Consider the following 19,040-nt stretch of genomic DNA (forward strand, 5'->3'; position numbering starts at 1 on the left):
TTACATCTTCCAAAATTGGGATTAAGCTTTTCCCAGATTGCATAATTTGGATGAAGGTAATTAGAGATAGTCTTCATGGAAAGGATATTCTCATTGGCAGAGATCTTTTAGTCTAGAGCACCAAGTTACAAATTCTTGCTCATGGATTAAAGTATAAAAGAGAATTTAAACCTTTCTGTAAAAATTCAAATATGTTCTCACTTGCAGAACTACCTCCAGGATTTGAAGAAATTGGAGATCAGCTCAAAAAACTATGTACTGATAGTCATGATCTTTTCAAACATCCACAACCTTTGTGGACAAGAAAAGAATTCTTTGTTCAACTTCCTTTCAAGATGAATGAAGATATCAATCCAACCAAAGCTAGTCATCCTGGAATGTCACCAAGTGAATACCAAGCAGCCAAAGAAGAATGTCAACAGTTGTTAGAACAAGGACTCATTGAGCCCACTAACTCAAGCTGGGCATGTGCGGCATTTTATGTGAATAAAAGAGCTGAACAAGCCAGAAACAAGAAGAGACTCGTCATTGACTATAGGCCTCTGAACATGTTTCTAAAAGATGACAAGTTTCATCTTCCAAAGATATATTCACTTCATGCCTACATAAAGGATGCATACTACTTCTCAAAGTTCGATCTCAAATCTGGATTTTGGCAAATAGGCCTAGATCCTAAAGATCGACCAAAAATAGCTTTCTGCATTCCCAATGCTCATTACCAATGGACAGTCCTTCCATTTGGCCTGAAAGTTGCTCCTTCCTTGTTTCAGAAGACTATGGTTCGAATCTTTGAACCTATTCTGCATAGTGTTTTGATCTACATTGATGACATACTACTATTCTCTCCTAAAGAAGAAAGTCATAAAGCACTCCTACAACAGTTCCATCAAATCTGTGAACAATATGGAGTAATGCTTTCATCAAAGAAATCTGAAATTGGAGTCAAAGAGGTTAATTTTCTTGGAATGCATTTTTCTTATGGCAAGTATGTCCCTCAACCTCATATTGTAGAAAGACTCCCAGAATTTCCAGAGAAAGACATGACCGTTAAGGAGATTCAACAGTTTTTGGAAATCATTAATTATGTCAGAAACTTTATTCCCAACATTGCTCCTCACATTTCACAATTATCAAGGCTATTAAGAAAGAATCCCCCTCCATGGGGACCAGCCCAAACAGAAGCAGTAAAAACTCTGAAGAAGATTGCTCCAAATCCTCCTCCGCTAAAAATACCAGGCGAAGGAAAAAGAATCTTGCAAACAGATGCAAGTGATCATTACTGGGGTGCGATTTTGATTGAAGATGTTCAAGGACAACAGTTTTTTTGTGGATTTGCTAGCGGGAAGTTTAAAGATTCAGAGCTACATTATCACACCATCTTTAAAGAAACCCTAGCAGTCAAACATGGAATTCAAAAATTTGATTTCCATCTCAGAGGACATCAGTTTGAAATACAACTAGACAATTCTGCATTCCCACGAATGTTAGAATTCAAAAACAGGGTTCCTCCCAATGCACAGATACTCAGGTTAAAGGAATGGTTTTCCAGGTATGACTTTACAGTCAAACATATCAAAGGAAAAGACAACTTTATCCCAGGTTACCTCTCCAGACCAAGAAAACCTGAACAACATCATATAAGTATAATATCTTCTGGTTATACTTATCCAATGATCTTAATGAATGAACCATCATCCTCATCCTCTCAACCTAACCCTTGGAAAAAACAATTTCCTCCAGAAATCACACCAGACTTCCCTGTTTCTCCTACAACCTTGCAAAATTTTGCCAGACAACACATGCTCTCTTATTTGGCAGCCTCCCTACACAAACACCATATTCCACCCAAACCAAACTAGTTTAATCCAGACACACCCTTTTTAAATATCTTTGGCATTTTATTGGGAAAAACATTTCTCGAAGATGACATGTGGTATTTGTGGAGTGTCTCTTTACTCCATCAATATCCATTAATCTTTCCTACCCAGGAAATGATTGCTTTTCTGCAGAACACAGAAAATGAAGGTTCATTACTATGGGAATTTCTGTCCTAGTATGAACCCATACAAAAATGGATTGAAGACCTAGAAGGTGAAAAAAGAAGGATTCGACAACATCATGATCCTAGCCAATGGAATTTAGAGAGAATGGTTACCATTGCCATTATTCATCGTCCATATTTTAAGCATCCAAAAACGAAATTATTATGGACACAAAACCAAGTTCAAATGTGGTCTTCATATCCCAATCTTCACATGTTTACTCAAGAAGACCAACCACCTTTTTATCAAAGCGAATTGATCATTGAACTTCACAGGTTAAATGGAACTTTTGCTGAAGTTATTAACAGAAGTTCTACATGTGTTAACTTAAAACCACTGGATATCATTTGTCCTCCTGAGCCAGATATACATTATTACAGTGTTGCTAAGAAAGTGTGTCCCCCAGTCAATTCAACTCCAGCAGAACAGCTCATTTTTGAAAGTGCTGATACACGTGGACAAATTCTGATGCATGAAGATAATGTACATCATCTTGACAGTCCAACCTTATCTCAAGTTTACAACTCAGCTTCTGATTCCAATTCTAGTATCAGACCCAAACTTATCAACAAGTCATGAGCCTATCTTCAAAGACTGACTGATGGGAATCTCTGACCATCACACAAAGCACGAGGAATCACAAGTCTGAAGGAATCCTAGGCATCCGTGTATAATTGTTGTTTGTTGTTTTGTATCTGCGTGTATTTATCGTTTTATGCCAATACAGGTCAGTGATGAGTCATTAGGTATGAAACATTGTACCATAGGGATGAGTCACTGTACTATAGTGTCGGCCATAATAGTAATGGTCTTAAACTTATTTCATAAGGGTTTCAAGTCCGGGAGCTCAGCTCCTCTATATAAGAGAGGCTTGTGTAATGTTGAGAGGCAGAGAACCTCAACCATAAATAAAACTTCTGTTTTATATTATCATGAGTTTCTAAACACTTCTTCCTTTCCTGAAAACTCTATTCTTGTAATTATGTCTTAGACTTCCTTCCGTGAGAGAATACTTTGCTCTACTATTAGATATAGAGTATGCTCTGCACTTGCCATGAAAATGGAACCTGTGCATCAGAAATATATTTGATTAACGATCCTTTTGAACGGTCCTTATTGTTATTAATGTTAGAATTAGAATTCTTGTTATTAATATAGCTATGATTAAGAAAGTAACAGGACCTAAGAAAGTACGCTAAGGGTGCGGGAAAGCTCGGTCGTGAAATCTTAATTATAATTATACTTAATGATAAGAGTTTTATAATGATGTTAATAACATATAAGGCTCTCGTCTAGATTATATATATATATATATATATATATATATATATATATATATATATATATATATATATATATATTTTTTACCTTTAAATCGTTGCACGGATGATATTATGTCTGGTATATAATAATGAATAATCTTCTGTCAATTAATTTCTTTAGCTAGCTTCACGTCAAAAGCATGTAGAAGTATGTAGCTTGCTTTAAAAAATAGAAAAATCGTATATAAAGGTTATACAATCATGTGTCTTTGAGTATCATTGTTCCCTCTTTAATTGAACCCTTTACAGCACAAGCTTGAATGGTTGATGCCATCTAAATTATTATTTTAGCCCTACGTACTTCGCAAGCTCAGCAACGCCCACTTGATTTCATCTACAATCTTATGAACATTCCGTACCTCGTTATTCAAAAGGCTATTTTTTATTTTTATTTTTATAAAAGGCTAGTTTGATGGTGATGTACTCGTGGATGATTACATCAATTTATACTAATTATATTCCCTAAAACAATAATAGATTGATTAAGCACATGATATGATCTGTCGATCCTAACAATGATAATTATAATGACTTTGGCCTTTTAAGACCCTCCTCTCTCTCTCTCACAAACCTTAAAACAATAATAGATTGACTAAGTACATGATATGATCTATCGATCCTAACAACCACAATTATAATGACTTTGGCCTTTGTAAGACCCTCCTCTCTCTCTCTCTCTCTCTTATAAGACATCCTATTTCTTTGTCCCGATCACTCTGATCGGTTTTCATACCTTTTTCTCCTTAAAAAGATAATCTTTTTTCTTATAAATTAAGGTTTAAATTTTTTTTTAAAAAATTTGGAGTAAATTTTCTTTTAACTCTTAAACTTGAAAAATATCATTTTTGTACCATCCAACTCGAACAAGTCGAGTTGAGCTTGTAGTGGGTTTGAACAAATTGAGTAGCTTCATGAGCTTGTCCATACTAATTCAAAAGATAACTTGGCAATTATATCTCCAATGATCAAAGGATAATTCTAACTTCATATCCTCGAAAATTTTGGAACATATATCAGGAACAATATCTCTATTCATCAAATATCCCCCACACAATCATGGGAATATATCTCCAAGATATCATACAATATTATTTCTAAAAATCAAGAAAAGGGATTAACCACCTATGGGGGACCAGGTATCATTCTAACCCTAATTTGATACTTACCTTAGACTGCTATTTAACTTGATTGTCAGGGTATCTTTGTAGGTGCTCCCACCGCCATTATTATTGGAACACGCCAAATACCACTTTATCCTCAGTGCATGCACCTGTAAATTCTAATAAAAACATTTGATGCTCATCATCTAGCCAAAATGAAACAATCCTCTAGCCGCACATGGTTTCCACTTGAAACTAGACAATGAAAGACAATTTATTTGCTCGGTTTCTAGACATCTTTTAGAGGTTACAGATCAATATTCATTTGTAGAAGCATTAGAGGAAATGTCAACTTATGCAAGACTTATGAAGGAGATTTTAACTAAAAAGAAAAGGTTTATTGATAAGGAGATTAGATGTCAAGTGTATTGTTATTATCCAAAAGCCACTTCTGCCAAAGTCAAAAGATCTAGGTAGTTCCACTATACCTATTACTATTTGAAGTCTCTCTATTGATAAAGCCTTGATAGATCTTGGTGCTAGTGTCAATCTTATGCCATTGTCAATGCTTAAAAGAATAGGAGATTTGGATGTTAGGCCTACTAGAATGACCTTAAAATTAGCTAATAGATCTATTAAACTTCCACATGGTATGGTTGAGGATGTTTTGGTCAAGGTAGATAAATTCATATTTCCTATTGATTTTATGGTGATGGACATTGTTGAAGATGTGGAAATTCCTCGAATCTTAGGAAAACTGTTCATGAAAACAACCAAGGTAGTCATAGATGTGGATGGGGGCAAACTGAAAGTGAGGGCACAAGATGAAGAAGTGACCTTTAGTGTGTTTGAGTATAAGTAACAACCAAGTTGAGATAGAAGAGGAGAATGCCTCAAAATAGACACACTTGATAAGATTCGCATCTTAAACCCTTTGAAGAAAACAAAGAAACCACAAGTCAGGCTTGAAAATAAATTTGTACCTAAATTAGTTACGAAAAAAAGAAAATATCATGCTAGGAAAATCCTCAAACGGAAGCTTAGGCTTGGCCAACCAATTTTCGTGCTTAATTATAGGTTGAGAATTCTCCTTAGTAAACAAGAAAAGTTTGAAGCAATTGAATTGAAGGATTCTTCTATTGAAAGAAGTTGGGTGGTGAACAAGAAAAGGTTGAAGCCTTCATTGGATGGTTGAAGCCTTCATTGAAACTGTTCTGCTTGCACTTGTTATTTTTTATTTTTTTTGTTTACAACTTTTTTACGTCGGCTCTTGGGAATGTCTGACATAAATTTACGTCGGCTATCACAACCGACATAAATTTACGTCTCCCTCATTAACGTCGAACCTTTTTCTGACGTAAAAAACTTAAAATAACCGACATAAATTACCCATTTTGTACTAGTCTTTGATGAGATAAGCTACCGAAAAATAAATACATGTTGTTAGTATATGTAATACAAATTATTTCATTTAAGTCATCTTCAACTATAAATTCTCATACTTATATTATCTCTGGATCTCTCTCATTCCAGTGTGTCCAGACTATTATAAAAGTATAATAATATATATAATAATTATATTACCAATTAATCTTTATTTGTATATATACTTACTTTTATAATTAACAATATACTTATTTCTATTTAAAATTAATATTATGATACAATTTAAATTATTTATTATAAATTTAAAAGTTTAAATAATAATTTATATATTTTAAAATATTTTTATAATTTATAATGATAATATAATTTATAAAATTATAAATATTTATTTATTACAAACTTATAAATTAAATTTTTAACATTTTAAATAAATTATTAATTAACTTAATGTATTTATTTATCTTAAATCTAAGACATAAAATTCAAAAAATGTATTTATCCTTGTTTTATTTTTTAATTATCAATCATTAATAAAATAATAATTTAAAATCTTATTTAATTATATCATAATATTTTCATATCAAATTTAAATCCAGATATTAGTTATACAAAAATATCAAAATCATATGGTAAATTGTCAATAAATTAAATTCTAGTTAAATAATTTAAAATAATTAATTTTTCAACTATATTGTTAGCAAATAATTTATTCCAAAGCTAATCAATTTTTTCTATATTAATTATATTAAATGTTAATAAATTTTAGTTTAACAGTTGGATCAATGAAATTCAGCATACACCATGAGTTATTATACGAAGTAACTTTACCAAGAGTTACTTTGTGAGTCATTTGATTTCTCCTTCTCTCTCTCTCTCTATATATAAATATTTAAAATTTTATTAATATTTTTTAATATCAATTTTCGTAAAATTTTCTTACATTTTTTATAAATATAAATTTGTCAGAAATAGTCCATCAGTAATATAATTTTTCCTATAAATTCTTTTTCATCGAAAATATAAATTTTTCGACAGATTTATATTTGTCGAAAATTACCAACAGATTTATCCGTAAAAAATTATTGATGGATAAATCTGTCAGAAATTACCGATAGATATATCAGTTGGAAATATAAATTTTTCAATAAATTTGTATCCGTCGAAAATTATCCGTTGACAAAATCCATCAAAAATTAAATTTTTCGACAGATTTGTATGTGTCGGTAATATAACTTTTCTTATGAATTTTTTTTTCCATAAAAAATATAAATTTTTCCACTGATTGTTATCAATCAATATTTATACTTTTAACCCAGAAGTAATATATATACTAGTTGTGGTTAATATTATTTTTTTAGATTCTTAAAAGAGTATCGACAATAAACTGTTGTTATTGTAACGTGTCAAACAAAGTGGCATTATGGTGCATGGTTGCAAATGAAGTGAAACAAACCCTTAACATGATGACATGGTAAAGCCATAAATCACAGTCAAAACCAAGGAAACAACAGGTGGAAAATAAAGGAATTGAGGATCCGAAAGTTCGCATCGTTCTACATTCCCTGACCATTCGTTGAAACTTTTAATTAGGACCTCACATAATTACTAAGATTCCACACTTTATAACTCCCCTAAGTACCTTTATCTTTCTCATTTCCTACTCCTATTAAAAATACAAACATTGTGAGTGAGTTCAGAATTCAGATCCGAAGCAGCATGGGCAGAATATTATTGCAACAGTATGTGGCTATGAAAAGGGAAAGGGTTGTTTCGAGTTTAATCGATTCCGACGTAAATGAGCTTAAGCTTGCGGCCAAGAAGCTCCTCCACGATGCCACAATCCTCGGAAGCAAAGGCGTTGGCATTTCTTTCTTCAAATGGCTCGCTTCCTTTGCCGCCATGTGAGTTTTCATTACGTTTCCTTCTTTCAATATGTTGACAAGTATTTAATTATTTCATCATTCCTAACAAAGAATAAGAGACACAAACCTACTTCAATTCTCTATGTCTATAAAGAAAGTAATCTTTGATTATTTGTTGGAAGATATTTTAGTTTGAAAAGAATAACAATGAAATAGTTTTATAGTATGTTTGGATACAAGTATAAACAGACTTAAGAACTTCTCATACTCTTTTTTTATTTTCGGTAAAAATATTTTCAAATTGCATGCAAACAAGCTCGATCGTGGTAAAATAAAAATTTAGTCCCTTTACTAACAATGGGCACAGAAAATGACATCTCTTGCCACACCAAAATAAAATAATGCATGCATCTTGCATCATTATTTGATAACTAGATATTGACCGGATTCATATATAAATGTATTAGATATAATTTTAAAATATTAAAAGTATTTCAAAAATATTATATAAAATTAAATAATTATAAAATATGCATTGAAATAAAAGAGTATAAGATTTATATCTAAAATAAATATGATATAATTACATCTACTTCATATATGAGTGTATGAAATAAGTTAATAATGTCTAAATTAAAAGATGAAAAATATAATAATTATTATATTTAAATATTAGGATGATATTGCTTTATTATATAATAAATGAATTCAATTATAACAAATTTAGTGACAAAACTTTCTTTTAAGTTTTATAAAGCTTTTATTAACATAACCCTAAAGTTTTTTTTTAAATGTGTAAGTTATTTTGTTTTAATAATTTTTTACATGTTAAAACAATTCTATAATCAACCTTTTAACAGATTTTTGATCAAATTGAACTAATCTCAAAATATTGTAAATTAAAGCTAATCAACAATTCATTGATTTTGGTAAAAGTAGTTATATAGAAAAAATTACTGCTACAATATTTGATTGATTTATAAATATCGTTTGTTTTTACAATAAAACATAATAATTATATTAGAATTTGAATTGAGTAATTAATATTTAAAAAAATTTAATTTACATATAATGTTGCAATAATTTGTTATAATTAACTAATAATTTAAATTTTCAAAATTAGCAGTTATATATTAATAATTAATTTGTAATTAAAAGATTTAATTTGATTGATATGACAATTATTAGAAAAATTAATTCAATAAATATTACTAAGTTCTATGTTTGATTAGAATCAGAAAGTCAGAAAGTTCTATCCTTGATTTGTAACTTTTTTTTTTAGCATGTGTTTATTTGTCTAATGAGAGTTAATACTAATTTTGGTACTAGTATGATAATAATAATGTACTGTTAAAATAAATAGTTGCTTCATTCCAATGATTGAGGTGTTGTATTATTAAATTGAAATTTATTTTAAAATAGTGACTAATTTAAGTTAATTTAACTATATGTATATATGTATCATACATTAAGGTAGATTATAACAAAATTAAAGTTTGTAATAAATAATTAATTAAAAATAATAATTTTGACAATTAAGTCATAATGAATCATAATAATTGAATTAAAATTTGTATCGAGTAACTGATACTTTAAAATTTAATAATTATTTTGAAATTAAAATTTGTAATAAATATTTGATTAATATCAATTAATTTAGATAATTATGTCATAATGAAACGTAATAATTATATGAAAAATTTGTCTTAATGTTGTTTTAATTATTTATTATTCATAATTAATTTTCAATTGTATGTAATTAGGAGTGGTATATTTATAATTGATTTGCTATTAAGAAACTTAATTTGATCAATATATCAGTTATTAAAAAATTAACTTAATAAAAATTATTAAATATATATTATGCTTAATTTGTAAAATAAAATTAACTCAATTTGTTTCTTTAACTACATGGCTGAAAATTGATTTACTAAATAATTTAATATTGATTTTGATATAAATAGAATGTGATAATTAATTATCATATGTAAGTTAAACTAAAAAGAAATAATATTTTAAATTTGAAGCACAAATTGAATGTGAATTTAGAAATATTTTGATTGTATGTTGTTTTGTTTTCGACATAATTATATAGTTTTAAAAAATATTTTATAATAAAATACATGATAATTTTTTAAAGAAAAAAAATAGGGTACATGATATCACCCTTACAAATTGTAAAGAGAAGTCATATAAACAAATATAGGGAGTTTGATATTAATATAACAAAATTAACAATGTAGAATAAAAATGAATATTGATTTTGATACAAACAGAATCTACTAGTTAATTATGATATGCAAATTAAAAAGAAATAATGTGACCAATTTGAGGTTTAAATCGAAGGTGCATTATGAGATATTTTGATTGTATATTATTTTGTTTTTGACATATGTATGTTTTTAAATGGGGTGGAAGCAGGTTGGGTTAGGTTAATTTTGAATGAATCAATCAAAATTTAACGGGTTGGCCGGGTTGGGTCTAGTTTGTGCAATTCTTTTTTAAAACTCAATACAATCCAACTCAATCACGAATATATTAATTGGATTTGGTTGGGTTAATCAAGTTAACATAATTAAATTTATTTCTTTTTGTAAGAAGTTAAATATGTCAAAATAGATGTAGATAATTTGATATTGTTGCAAATATAATTAATGTTATCAACCTATAAAGTAAACAATGATACAAATTAAATTTTAAAATAAATTTATTAATTTGTTACATCATTATCAACTAAAATAATCAACATTAATTAATACAAAATAAAATTTTAAAAAAATATATTATATTGTTACAATACTACTAATCTAAAATATAAAACTCGTTATTAATTAAGTAAGAGTGATAGTGAGTATTAATTATCCTAAACAAATGATCATTCAACCATTATTATCAATATTATTATTATTATTATTATTATTATATAATCGGGTTGGGTCGGGTAACGAGTTGAAAATACAAAACCTGTTATCTGACCTGTACAATGTTGGGTTTTGGTCGAGTTAGGTTGAATTTGACCCGAACATTAAAAAAATTTGATTTGAAATCATTGGGTTGGTTTGGGTCAGTTTGGGTTTGCGGGTTATTCGTACCCGCTTACACCTCTATTTTTAAAAAATATTTGATCATTCAACCATTATTATTATTATTATTATTATTATTATTACTATTATTATTATTATTATTATTATTATTATTATTATATATAATCGGGTTGGGTCGGGTAACGAGTTAAAAATACAAAACCCGTTATCCGACTTGTACAGTGCCAGGTTTTGGCCGAGTTAGGTTGAATTTGACCCGAACATTAAAAAAATCTTATTCGAATTTATTGGGTTGGTTTGGGTCAGTTTGGGTTTGCGGATTATTCGTACCCGCTTACACCTCTATTTTTAAAGAATATTTTATATAAAAAATGCATGATGATTAAAAAAAATACAAAGATGCATCATACCACTCATACAATTATCATAGGATAATAAAAATGAATATCTTGTTTAGATGTATTCCGAAATTGATGACTTCAACATTTCATATATATCTTGTTCTAGTTTTCCATTCTTTTTTATAAGCAAAACAAATTTTCCTTATTGAACACCATTCTCTTATTGTCCTTAAACCATCTAAAATCATACAAAGCCTAAATTTTTAGAAATATAGCTTCACAAAACCTAAAAAAAATGTGGAAAACAAAAAAAAATGTAACATAGAATAATATATTTTTTTTTTACAATTTTTTTTCCAAATCATGGATAAAAAAAACTTCTATGGAGCAAAATAAGATAGGATTGTGAATATCACCTTCAATTTTTTTCTTGTGAGAATTGAACATAAGAAGAAAATTAAAATTTAGAATATTCATCGGAGAGAACAACAAAATGTTTTTAGATTCTGAGTCAGGTATAAATAAACTTACAAACAACAAAATAAGATAAAGAATTATGAATATCATCTTCTATTTTTTATGAAACTTACAATGTTAGTCGTCACAATACTTCAATAGTCTCTAAAGAATATAAACTACCACAAAGCTTAAATTATTTAGAAACATAGTTTCACAAAACCTAAAGAAACATAAGCGAAGATCGAAGAAACATACAAGAATTTTTTTTCTTTTACAAAAGGTCTTTAAGATATCATTTAGAAATAAAATTTTATGAAGAGTGAAAAAGAACTCATAGGTCACTTGTTAAACCTCAAATTGTGAATATCACCTTCAATTCTAATGAGCATTGTAACATAAGATGAAAATTAAAATTTAGAACATTTAAATTAGAGAAAAGTTAACATGAGAAAATGAAAAAATATAAAGAGTAAAATAAGAGAAAGAATTTTAAATATTACCTTAGATTTCTATAGCAAAAATTATAACATCAAATGGAGATAAAAATTTTGAGTAGTCATGAAAAGGAGAATTTTAGGTTTAAATCGACAATGAGAAATGATGAATTAGGATAGATATATAATAAAATGTAGAATTACTTATACACATTGATAATGAGTGAAAATGAATTGTTTAGAACTTTTAGAAGAAAAAAAATATAATAGATTGTAGAATTTTTCAATAATTATGGTCATAGCAACTAAAAGTTGTATGAAAAAATGATTGATACATAAATAAACACACTAATTTGATAACGTATGAAATTAGTTTTACAGTTACATGTAATTGTTTGTAACTCAGTGTTTATATTATAAATATATAGAACTAGGAGATCCGAACAAATAAAATTGTCAAGTTATTGCTCTATTAATAGTTTAAGGAAGAAAAAACTTATTAATTAAATTGGCTTGGAAAATATTTGTTTCAGTTATTTACTTATACTAGACAGCACAAACTGGAGGACAAATATGCTGACAGCGTTATTAGTGCCTTACATATTCTTCAGTTTTCCGGAGTCGCTATTCCAATTTTTCAGGTACTTGTCTTCTCGTCTTCTCTTTCTTTTTATCCAATTTAGTAATTAATTTCTCCTCTTTTTTTTTTCTTTTGTAAAATTTGGGTTATTAAACCTATATATAATTAAATTTCAAAAGCTAGCTATTTCTTTTTTATAATTATCTTAATCATATATCATTAGTTAATGCAAGGTTTCTAACCCCTTTTCATGTGATTTTCAATTATAAATCGATTGGTTGACTGAAAATTCATTTGTATTGTTCAGAGGGGAAGTTGGAAAATGGATTGCCTTCGTCACAGTGGTGTTGAGGCTTTTCTTCCCTAGACATTTTCCTGGTATGCTTCAAGTTGCAATGCTTAAAAATTAACTATACTTTAAAGGAGGGTAATATATCTGCATGTTGCGGTTAAGTCTATCTCATTCAACAGAACCTGTCACTTTTTGAACTACACACCCTTATACATCATTAGCTGAATGATCTATATTGTTGAGAAAAGTTGTTTGTTTCAATAAATACTTTTTAATTGGTTAATTTGGAATGGACCTGTGCAGATTGGCTGGAAATACCTGGATCAATGATCCTAATTTTGATTGTGGCCCCAAACATCTTTGCTCTGAAATTGAGGAATAATTGGATTGGATTAGCGGTTGATCTTTTGATTGGTTGTTACCTACTACAAGAACACATCAGGGCTTCTGGTGGATTCAGAAACTCTTTCACACAGAAACATGGAATTTCAAATACTCTTGGCATCCTCCTCCTCATAGTGTACCCTATTTGTGCATTCATTATCCATTAATTATGAACCATTTTTTACATAAAAAAAAAGAGTATAAGCATTATAGTATAGAAGTTGGTTATGATCGATGTGTAATCTGTTAGGAAAATAAATATGTAGATGGTGGAGTTTGATAGCAGCATAGACAAAAGAACTCCGTTGACTTTTTTTTACCCACAAATGCAGAGTTTATAGTAAATTATCCTGAAATATTGTTCAGCATAATTGCAATCCTGAAATTTTAACGACGAACAAAACTGATGCAAAATTTCTACTCAATACTGTGCGTGCGTGTCTGGTTTTCCATTTTTGAACGTACGTTTCTGTAATTTGAATTTGGCAACATGGTTCCATTTAACGTACGTCGGCATGGTGCTTCTTTGTTTTGGTTTCACATGATGGGTTATAGCTTGCTGGAATCAGGGTAATATAATTTTGCACCTAATTTCTAGCACCATATTCTATTGCATACACATTTATATAATCAATAGAAGTAAGTAAATATAATTTAATTTTTCAGTCACTATATCGCCCGTCAGGTGTGATCGATAATTAAATTTTACAGAAAAACTTAAATAATTATTTTTATTGGGTATCTCTTTTAATAATGCTTTTTTCTAGTCAAATGACTCACCTGAACTCAAAATCTTATTTAAAGAATCTAAATTCAATTTTATTTGAATCAATTAAAATATAATTAAATTTAACCAATAGTGTTTGAAAATCAATAAAAATTATAAATAAAGACAAATATATTTTTAGTCCATGCAAAATTGATTAGTTTTAATTTTAGTCCCTGGATTTTTTTTATTTCTCTAAAATTAAAATTATTATTTTTAGTCCTTATCTTTTACTTAATCATTTTTTATTATATTTTATTATATTTTATTTATTAAAAGATTAAGTGACAATTCTAAGTATTATTTAGGATAGTTAGCAATATCATGAAAATTGTTAGACAATCTAAAAATTCGTTTATATTCTTAAAATAATTATTTTTATTTATCTTAGAATAATGGTTAGGTAAAAAAATAGTAACTTTAAATTTTAAAAAGGTAATTTAAACAAAAATATTTTACAAAGTTTAAAACCAAAATTTATTCATTTCACAAGACTAAAAATAATATTTATAAATTTTACAAGAATGAGAAATAAATAAATATTTTTTTATAGGATTGAATTCAAAACTCATTCATTTTACACTAATATATATATATATATATATATATATATTTAAGTCATAAATAAAAAATAAAATAGATATTCAATATAATAGAAATTACATGACTTAATCTATACCTATTATAAAGGGAATACATTTTAGTAATCACTCTTTTGGTCTCTACTTTTTAGTAGACTTTTATACTCTTGAATGTAAAAGAAAATTATTATATCTTCTATAATTTTTAATATTTATCTGTGTATAATTATTAGAGACAAGAAGTACATCGGCCCCTCTAGTAAATAAGAAAGTAGATTCCAAAAATCAAGTAGTTTTTGGACTTTCTTCCTTCAACAAAAAACTTAAAAGGAAAACAAATTGTTATACTTTTTTTTTTCTCAATAATCACAATTTTCTAATCCCCTAAGTCAAAGCCCAAAGTTTTGTGTAACAGATAACTTCGGAGGCCCAATGAGTTCAACCGTTTGTTAGGTCCATTGAAACTACAGGGCCCAATCCATGGACCCATTAAACCCTTATAATAACTGTGCCAATTGCCAAACCCTTAGTCCTCCCTCAGATCCCAGTCGCCTATAAAAGCGAAACGGGCGTCTCTCTTTCTCATTTCACGGCGCAGTAGCGTTGCCATCGTATCATCTCTCTAATCTCTATCTTCAAGTCTTTTTCATTTTTTTTTGTCTCGTATACGTGCATTTTATTTGATTTGATTTATATTTTTAATTTTGAATGAATCGATTTCGTAAAACTTATACGAAGGTGTGGTTTTCTCGGTGATGATCATATAATGATGACGAGTCCGATTTTCCATTCTTAACAATTCTGACGACAAATCGAGGCATTTGTCTGAGAGGATTCCACTCTTTCTTTCCTTTACGCTTTTTTAATATCTTTTGTCCGATTTTATTTTCTGTTTTAAATTTCATCTCGGCATGGTGATGATGTTTTTTTTAATGTTTTCATATGATTATTCATATGATGAATACTATCCTCCTACTCATTCTGAATGCCATTCTTAATTGCTGATCAATTTGTTTTAAGCTTTGTTTTAGTTTGTTTCTTCGAGTTGAGAGAATTCGCGGCTGTGATGATATTGATTGTATTTTATGTATCGAGATTTCAATGATTTTGTTTCAAGCACTTTTGAGCCATTTTTATTTTCTAGGAAGAAAATTTGAAAAATTATAAGAAATAAAAACGTTTATTTTAAAATATAAAAAGTTTAAAAATAAAGTAAATAAAATTATAAAAAATGAGAACTATTTTTATTTAGAAAAATTAATTGTCTAATTTAAAGATTATTTTATTCTAATATTTAGTTTCGATCTATTTTTTATTTCATAAAATAGCATGTTTGTGAGTGTATTTTTAATTTGTAAAATAGTAGAGTGTAATCAATTGAAAATGTTGTTGTATTGTTTATTTTTAATCGAATATGAACTTGAGTCTTTTTATTTTTATACAAGTTTAGGTTCTACATTAATGGTCTACCATATTAATACCATAATTTTTCCTTGCAAAAATTTTGATCCAAATTTCACTGTGGAAATTAGAATATCTCACTTAAAAGGTAAATTAAAGATCTACAAACAAGAAAGTAGTGTCGAATGATTTTTATTAAATTATATTTATTAGGCCATAATTTTCTTTTTAAAAGTCTTCATCCAAATTCTATATAAAATTTTTGTTTGTATGGAATCTCGAGCCTAGGTTATTCCCTAGTAATCAAAAAAATAAAATCTAACGTCACCTTGGCTAAAAACAAGAAAAACCATGATGTCTGATGATAACATTGAAATTTTTCCTTCAAATCCTTGGGTGCTGCAAAACATAACACCTAATATCTAGCCGACTTCAACCCGTCCTTTCAAATAACTCAGCATAAACTTATTAGGACAATTTTCATGAATGGTATCAATTAGTTCTTTGATAAAAGGGAAATGATCTAAACCCTAAACCCTAAATGTGTATATCTTGAGTACATCTAAATAAGAAAGATTCAGGAGTTATTTAAGTGTAAACTAACAACATGCATCAATAACTCATCTTGACTTAGCAATACAAAGATCAGTGATATTTTAGAAAATTTCATAAAAAGTATTTAAGTGAAAATAAAACATGTTAAAGTGACATAAATAAAATGTCACTTATTCGTTGAGACTTCGAATTTGAAGGTCCTTATATAAAGGGATACAAGTATTATTGCTCATCTATGACACCAAATTCCTTGAGCATCAATCATTTTTTTCAAATGCCTCACTTTAGGGCCAGAATTCAAGTGAAGCAACACATTTGAACCTTTCTATGTTCTCTCCTATCATAATTTTTGTTTCTTTAGAGGAGCCACTTTTTCTAGAACCTAAGCATATTGTGCTTATAATCGAAGAACCTAAAAAAAAAAAAAATTTGAACTTTGAGCCTACTTTAAGAGACCACATATTGCTCTACAAATCCAATCACTAGAATCGGTGCCAAATTTTGTTGGAAGACACAGCCATTGCTAAATTTGGCAAAAGACACACATGTTGAAGGTAATTGCCCTGTTAATTATTCACATGTTCTTGATGATCCTACTTATATAAGGAGACGATTTAGGTCTTGCTCACAACATTTCTATCTAATTATCTTTCTTATTCTAAGTAACTGTCACAAAAGTATAAAGCCTTTATCACAAAGAGTGATCACATGAATGTTCCAAAAACGTGTCATGTGTTGGAAACATTGACCGGTACAAGGTTAGAACTTAAAGGTATAGTCAAACTTATAATATTGACCATGAAAAAACTTTTATTTAATTTTTTCATTTTCTATTTTCATTTCCATTGAAAATTAAGAAGATATTGAAAATATGTTTATTTTAATTTAAAAAAATGTATTATTTTAAAATATTTTCAAAAAATGCCAAAGTTTAATGAAAACAAAAATTTTGAAAATGTGGTGGTGGTGCGGTATTTATGTGACATCATTTCTTTTTTTATATCAAATAAGAACTTTTAACTAAAAAGATTACGAGAGAGAGGGGAGGGGACTTTTTAACACAGTATTTTCATTTCAATTGATATATTCACTTGACACTTAGCAACCTTATTATAGGTAAAGATTGTTACAGTAAAATCATTATAAAATAGCAAAACCACAAGTTAAGAAAACTAGAACAGTGGTACAACTAATATTACGGTGCCTATAATTTTTTGTGCAAAGAAAAATACGACTACCCATATTAATGGTGTTACCTTCATTTTAGTCAATCAAAAATGTCTGGTACTTCCTCAATGTTGAACGATTGTGATCAGAGCATAATAACATGTGGCTCTCAATTACATGGGCGGTTTCTTAATTTAATTATTTTTGACATTGTTTCCCTTAAATTAGGCTTGCAAACTTTGTCATTCTGAGAAATATTTTTAATTTGTAAACAACTCAATCTTTAAAGGTTTTGTAAAAATATCTATGACTTGTTCTTTAGTTGGACAATATTTAATCACTACTTCTTTTTCTGTGACCAATTCTCAGATCATGTGAAATCGAATGTCTATATGCTTGGATCATCCATGAAAAACTAGATTTTTGGAAAGTGCAATTATAGATTTGTTATCATAGAATATCAGCGTGGTAGTATCTTGGATCTGTTGCATCGGTTCAAGCATTCTTCTTATCCATACAACTTGTGTAGCACAACTTGTTACAACTATATATTTTGTCTCAGTTGTTGAGAGTGCAATTGTTGGTTTTCTCTTCAAAGATCATGAAACTGCACTTGTTCCTAGATGAAATGTGTATCCTGATGTACTTTTTCTTATCTCAATATCTCTTGCCCAATCACTATCTATATATCCAACAAGCTTTACATCATTATTATTAGCATAAAAAATTCCTTCGGTCATAGTACCTTTGATATGTTTGAGAATTCTCTTTGTTTGTTGCAAATGAAAAACACGTGGCTCTTCCATGAATCTGCTAAGCAATCCAACTCCAAACATAATGTCTGTTCTAGTGGTAGTTAAGTATCTGAGACTTCCAATCAAGCTCTTATAGTATGTTGAATTAACTCTTCTTTCATCATTATCTTTTGTCAGCTTTAACTTTTCTTCAACTAGCGTAGAGATTGGCTTTGGATCCTCCATCTTGAGTTTCTTCAAAATAATTGTTGCTTACTTATTCTGGGAGATGAAAATCTCATCATTCTGTTGATTGACTTCAATGCCGAGAAAATAGGACATTAAGCCTAAATTTGTCATCTCAAAACATTTAATCACAACCTCCCTGAATTCTGCAATCATCTTCGAATTGTTGCCAATAAAGATTTGATCATCAACATAAAAGCACACAATAAGTATATCATTTGGATCAACAATTTTAATATATAAAGTTTGTTCAAATGGGCATCTCTGAAATCCATGTTGCACAAAGTAAGAATAAATCTTCTTGTGCCACACCTTGGGTGCTTGCTTTAAGCCATACAATGCTT

The 19,040-nt window shown here is 28.7% G+C and overlaps 1 protein-coding gene, 2 non-coding genes and 1 pseudogene across 3 annotated transcripts; 3 read left to right on the plus strand and 1 right to left on the minus strand.

Moving 5' to 3' along the window:
- The first annotated feature begins 7,492 nt into the window (after positions 1–7,492).
- Positions 7,493–13,671, plus strand: COR413-PM2 (cold-regulated 413-plasma membrane 2). Its single transcript, XM_020381065.3, has 4 exons — positions 7,493–7,751; positions 12,524–12,631; positions 12,878–12,948; positions 13,166–13,671. Exons 1-4 carry the CDS (start codon positions 7,567–7,569, stop codon positions 13,411–13,413), a joined length of 612 nt encoding a protein of 203 aa, XP_020236654.1. The 5' UTR covers positions 7,493–7,566; the 3' UTR covers positions 13,414–13,671.
- Positions 13,672–15,340: 1,669 nt separating this feature from the next.
- LOC114917052 (small nucleolar RNA SNOR75) lies at positions 15,341–15,427 on the plus strand. The gene has a single exon (XR_003805780.1). It is a non-coding gene; the product is annotated as a small nucleolar RNA SNOR75 (small nucleolar RNA).
- Positions 15,428–15,499: 72 nt separating this feature from the next.
- On the plus strand, positions 15,500–15,578 carry LOC114917051 (small nucleolar RNA Z105). Its single transcript, XR_003805779.1, has one exon. It is a non-coding gene; the product is annotated as a small nucleolar RNA Z105 (small nucleolar RNA).
- A 2,737-nt stretch (positions 15,579–18,315) lies between these two features.
- Positions 18,316–18,696, minus strand: LOC145955030 (secreted RxLR effector protein 161 pseudogene; annotated as a pseudogene).
- Positions 18,697–19,040: the final 344 nt, after the last annotated feature.

The sequence above is a fragment of the Cajanus cajan genome, chromosome 2 (genome assembly GCF_000230855.2).
Source record: "Cajanus cajan strain Asha chromosome 2, NIPB_CcT2T_4, whole genome shotgun sequence".
NCBI lineage: Eukaryota > Viridiplantae > Streptophyta > Magnoliopsida > Fabales > Fabaceae > Cajanus > Cajanus cajan.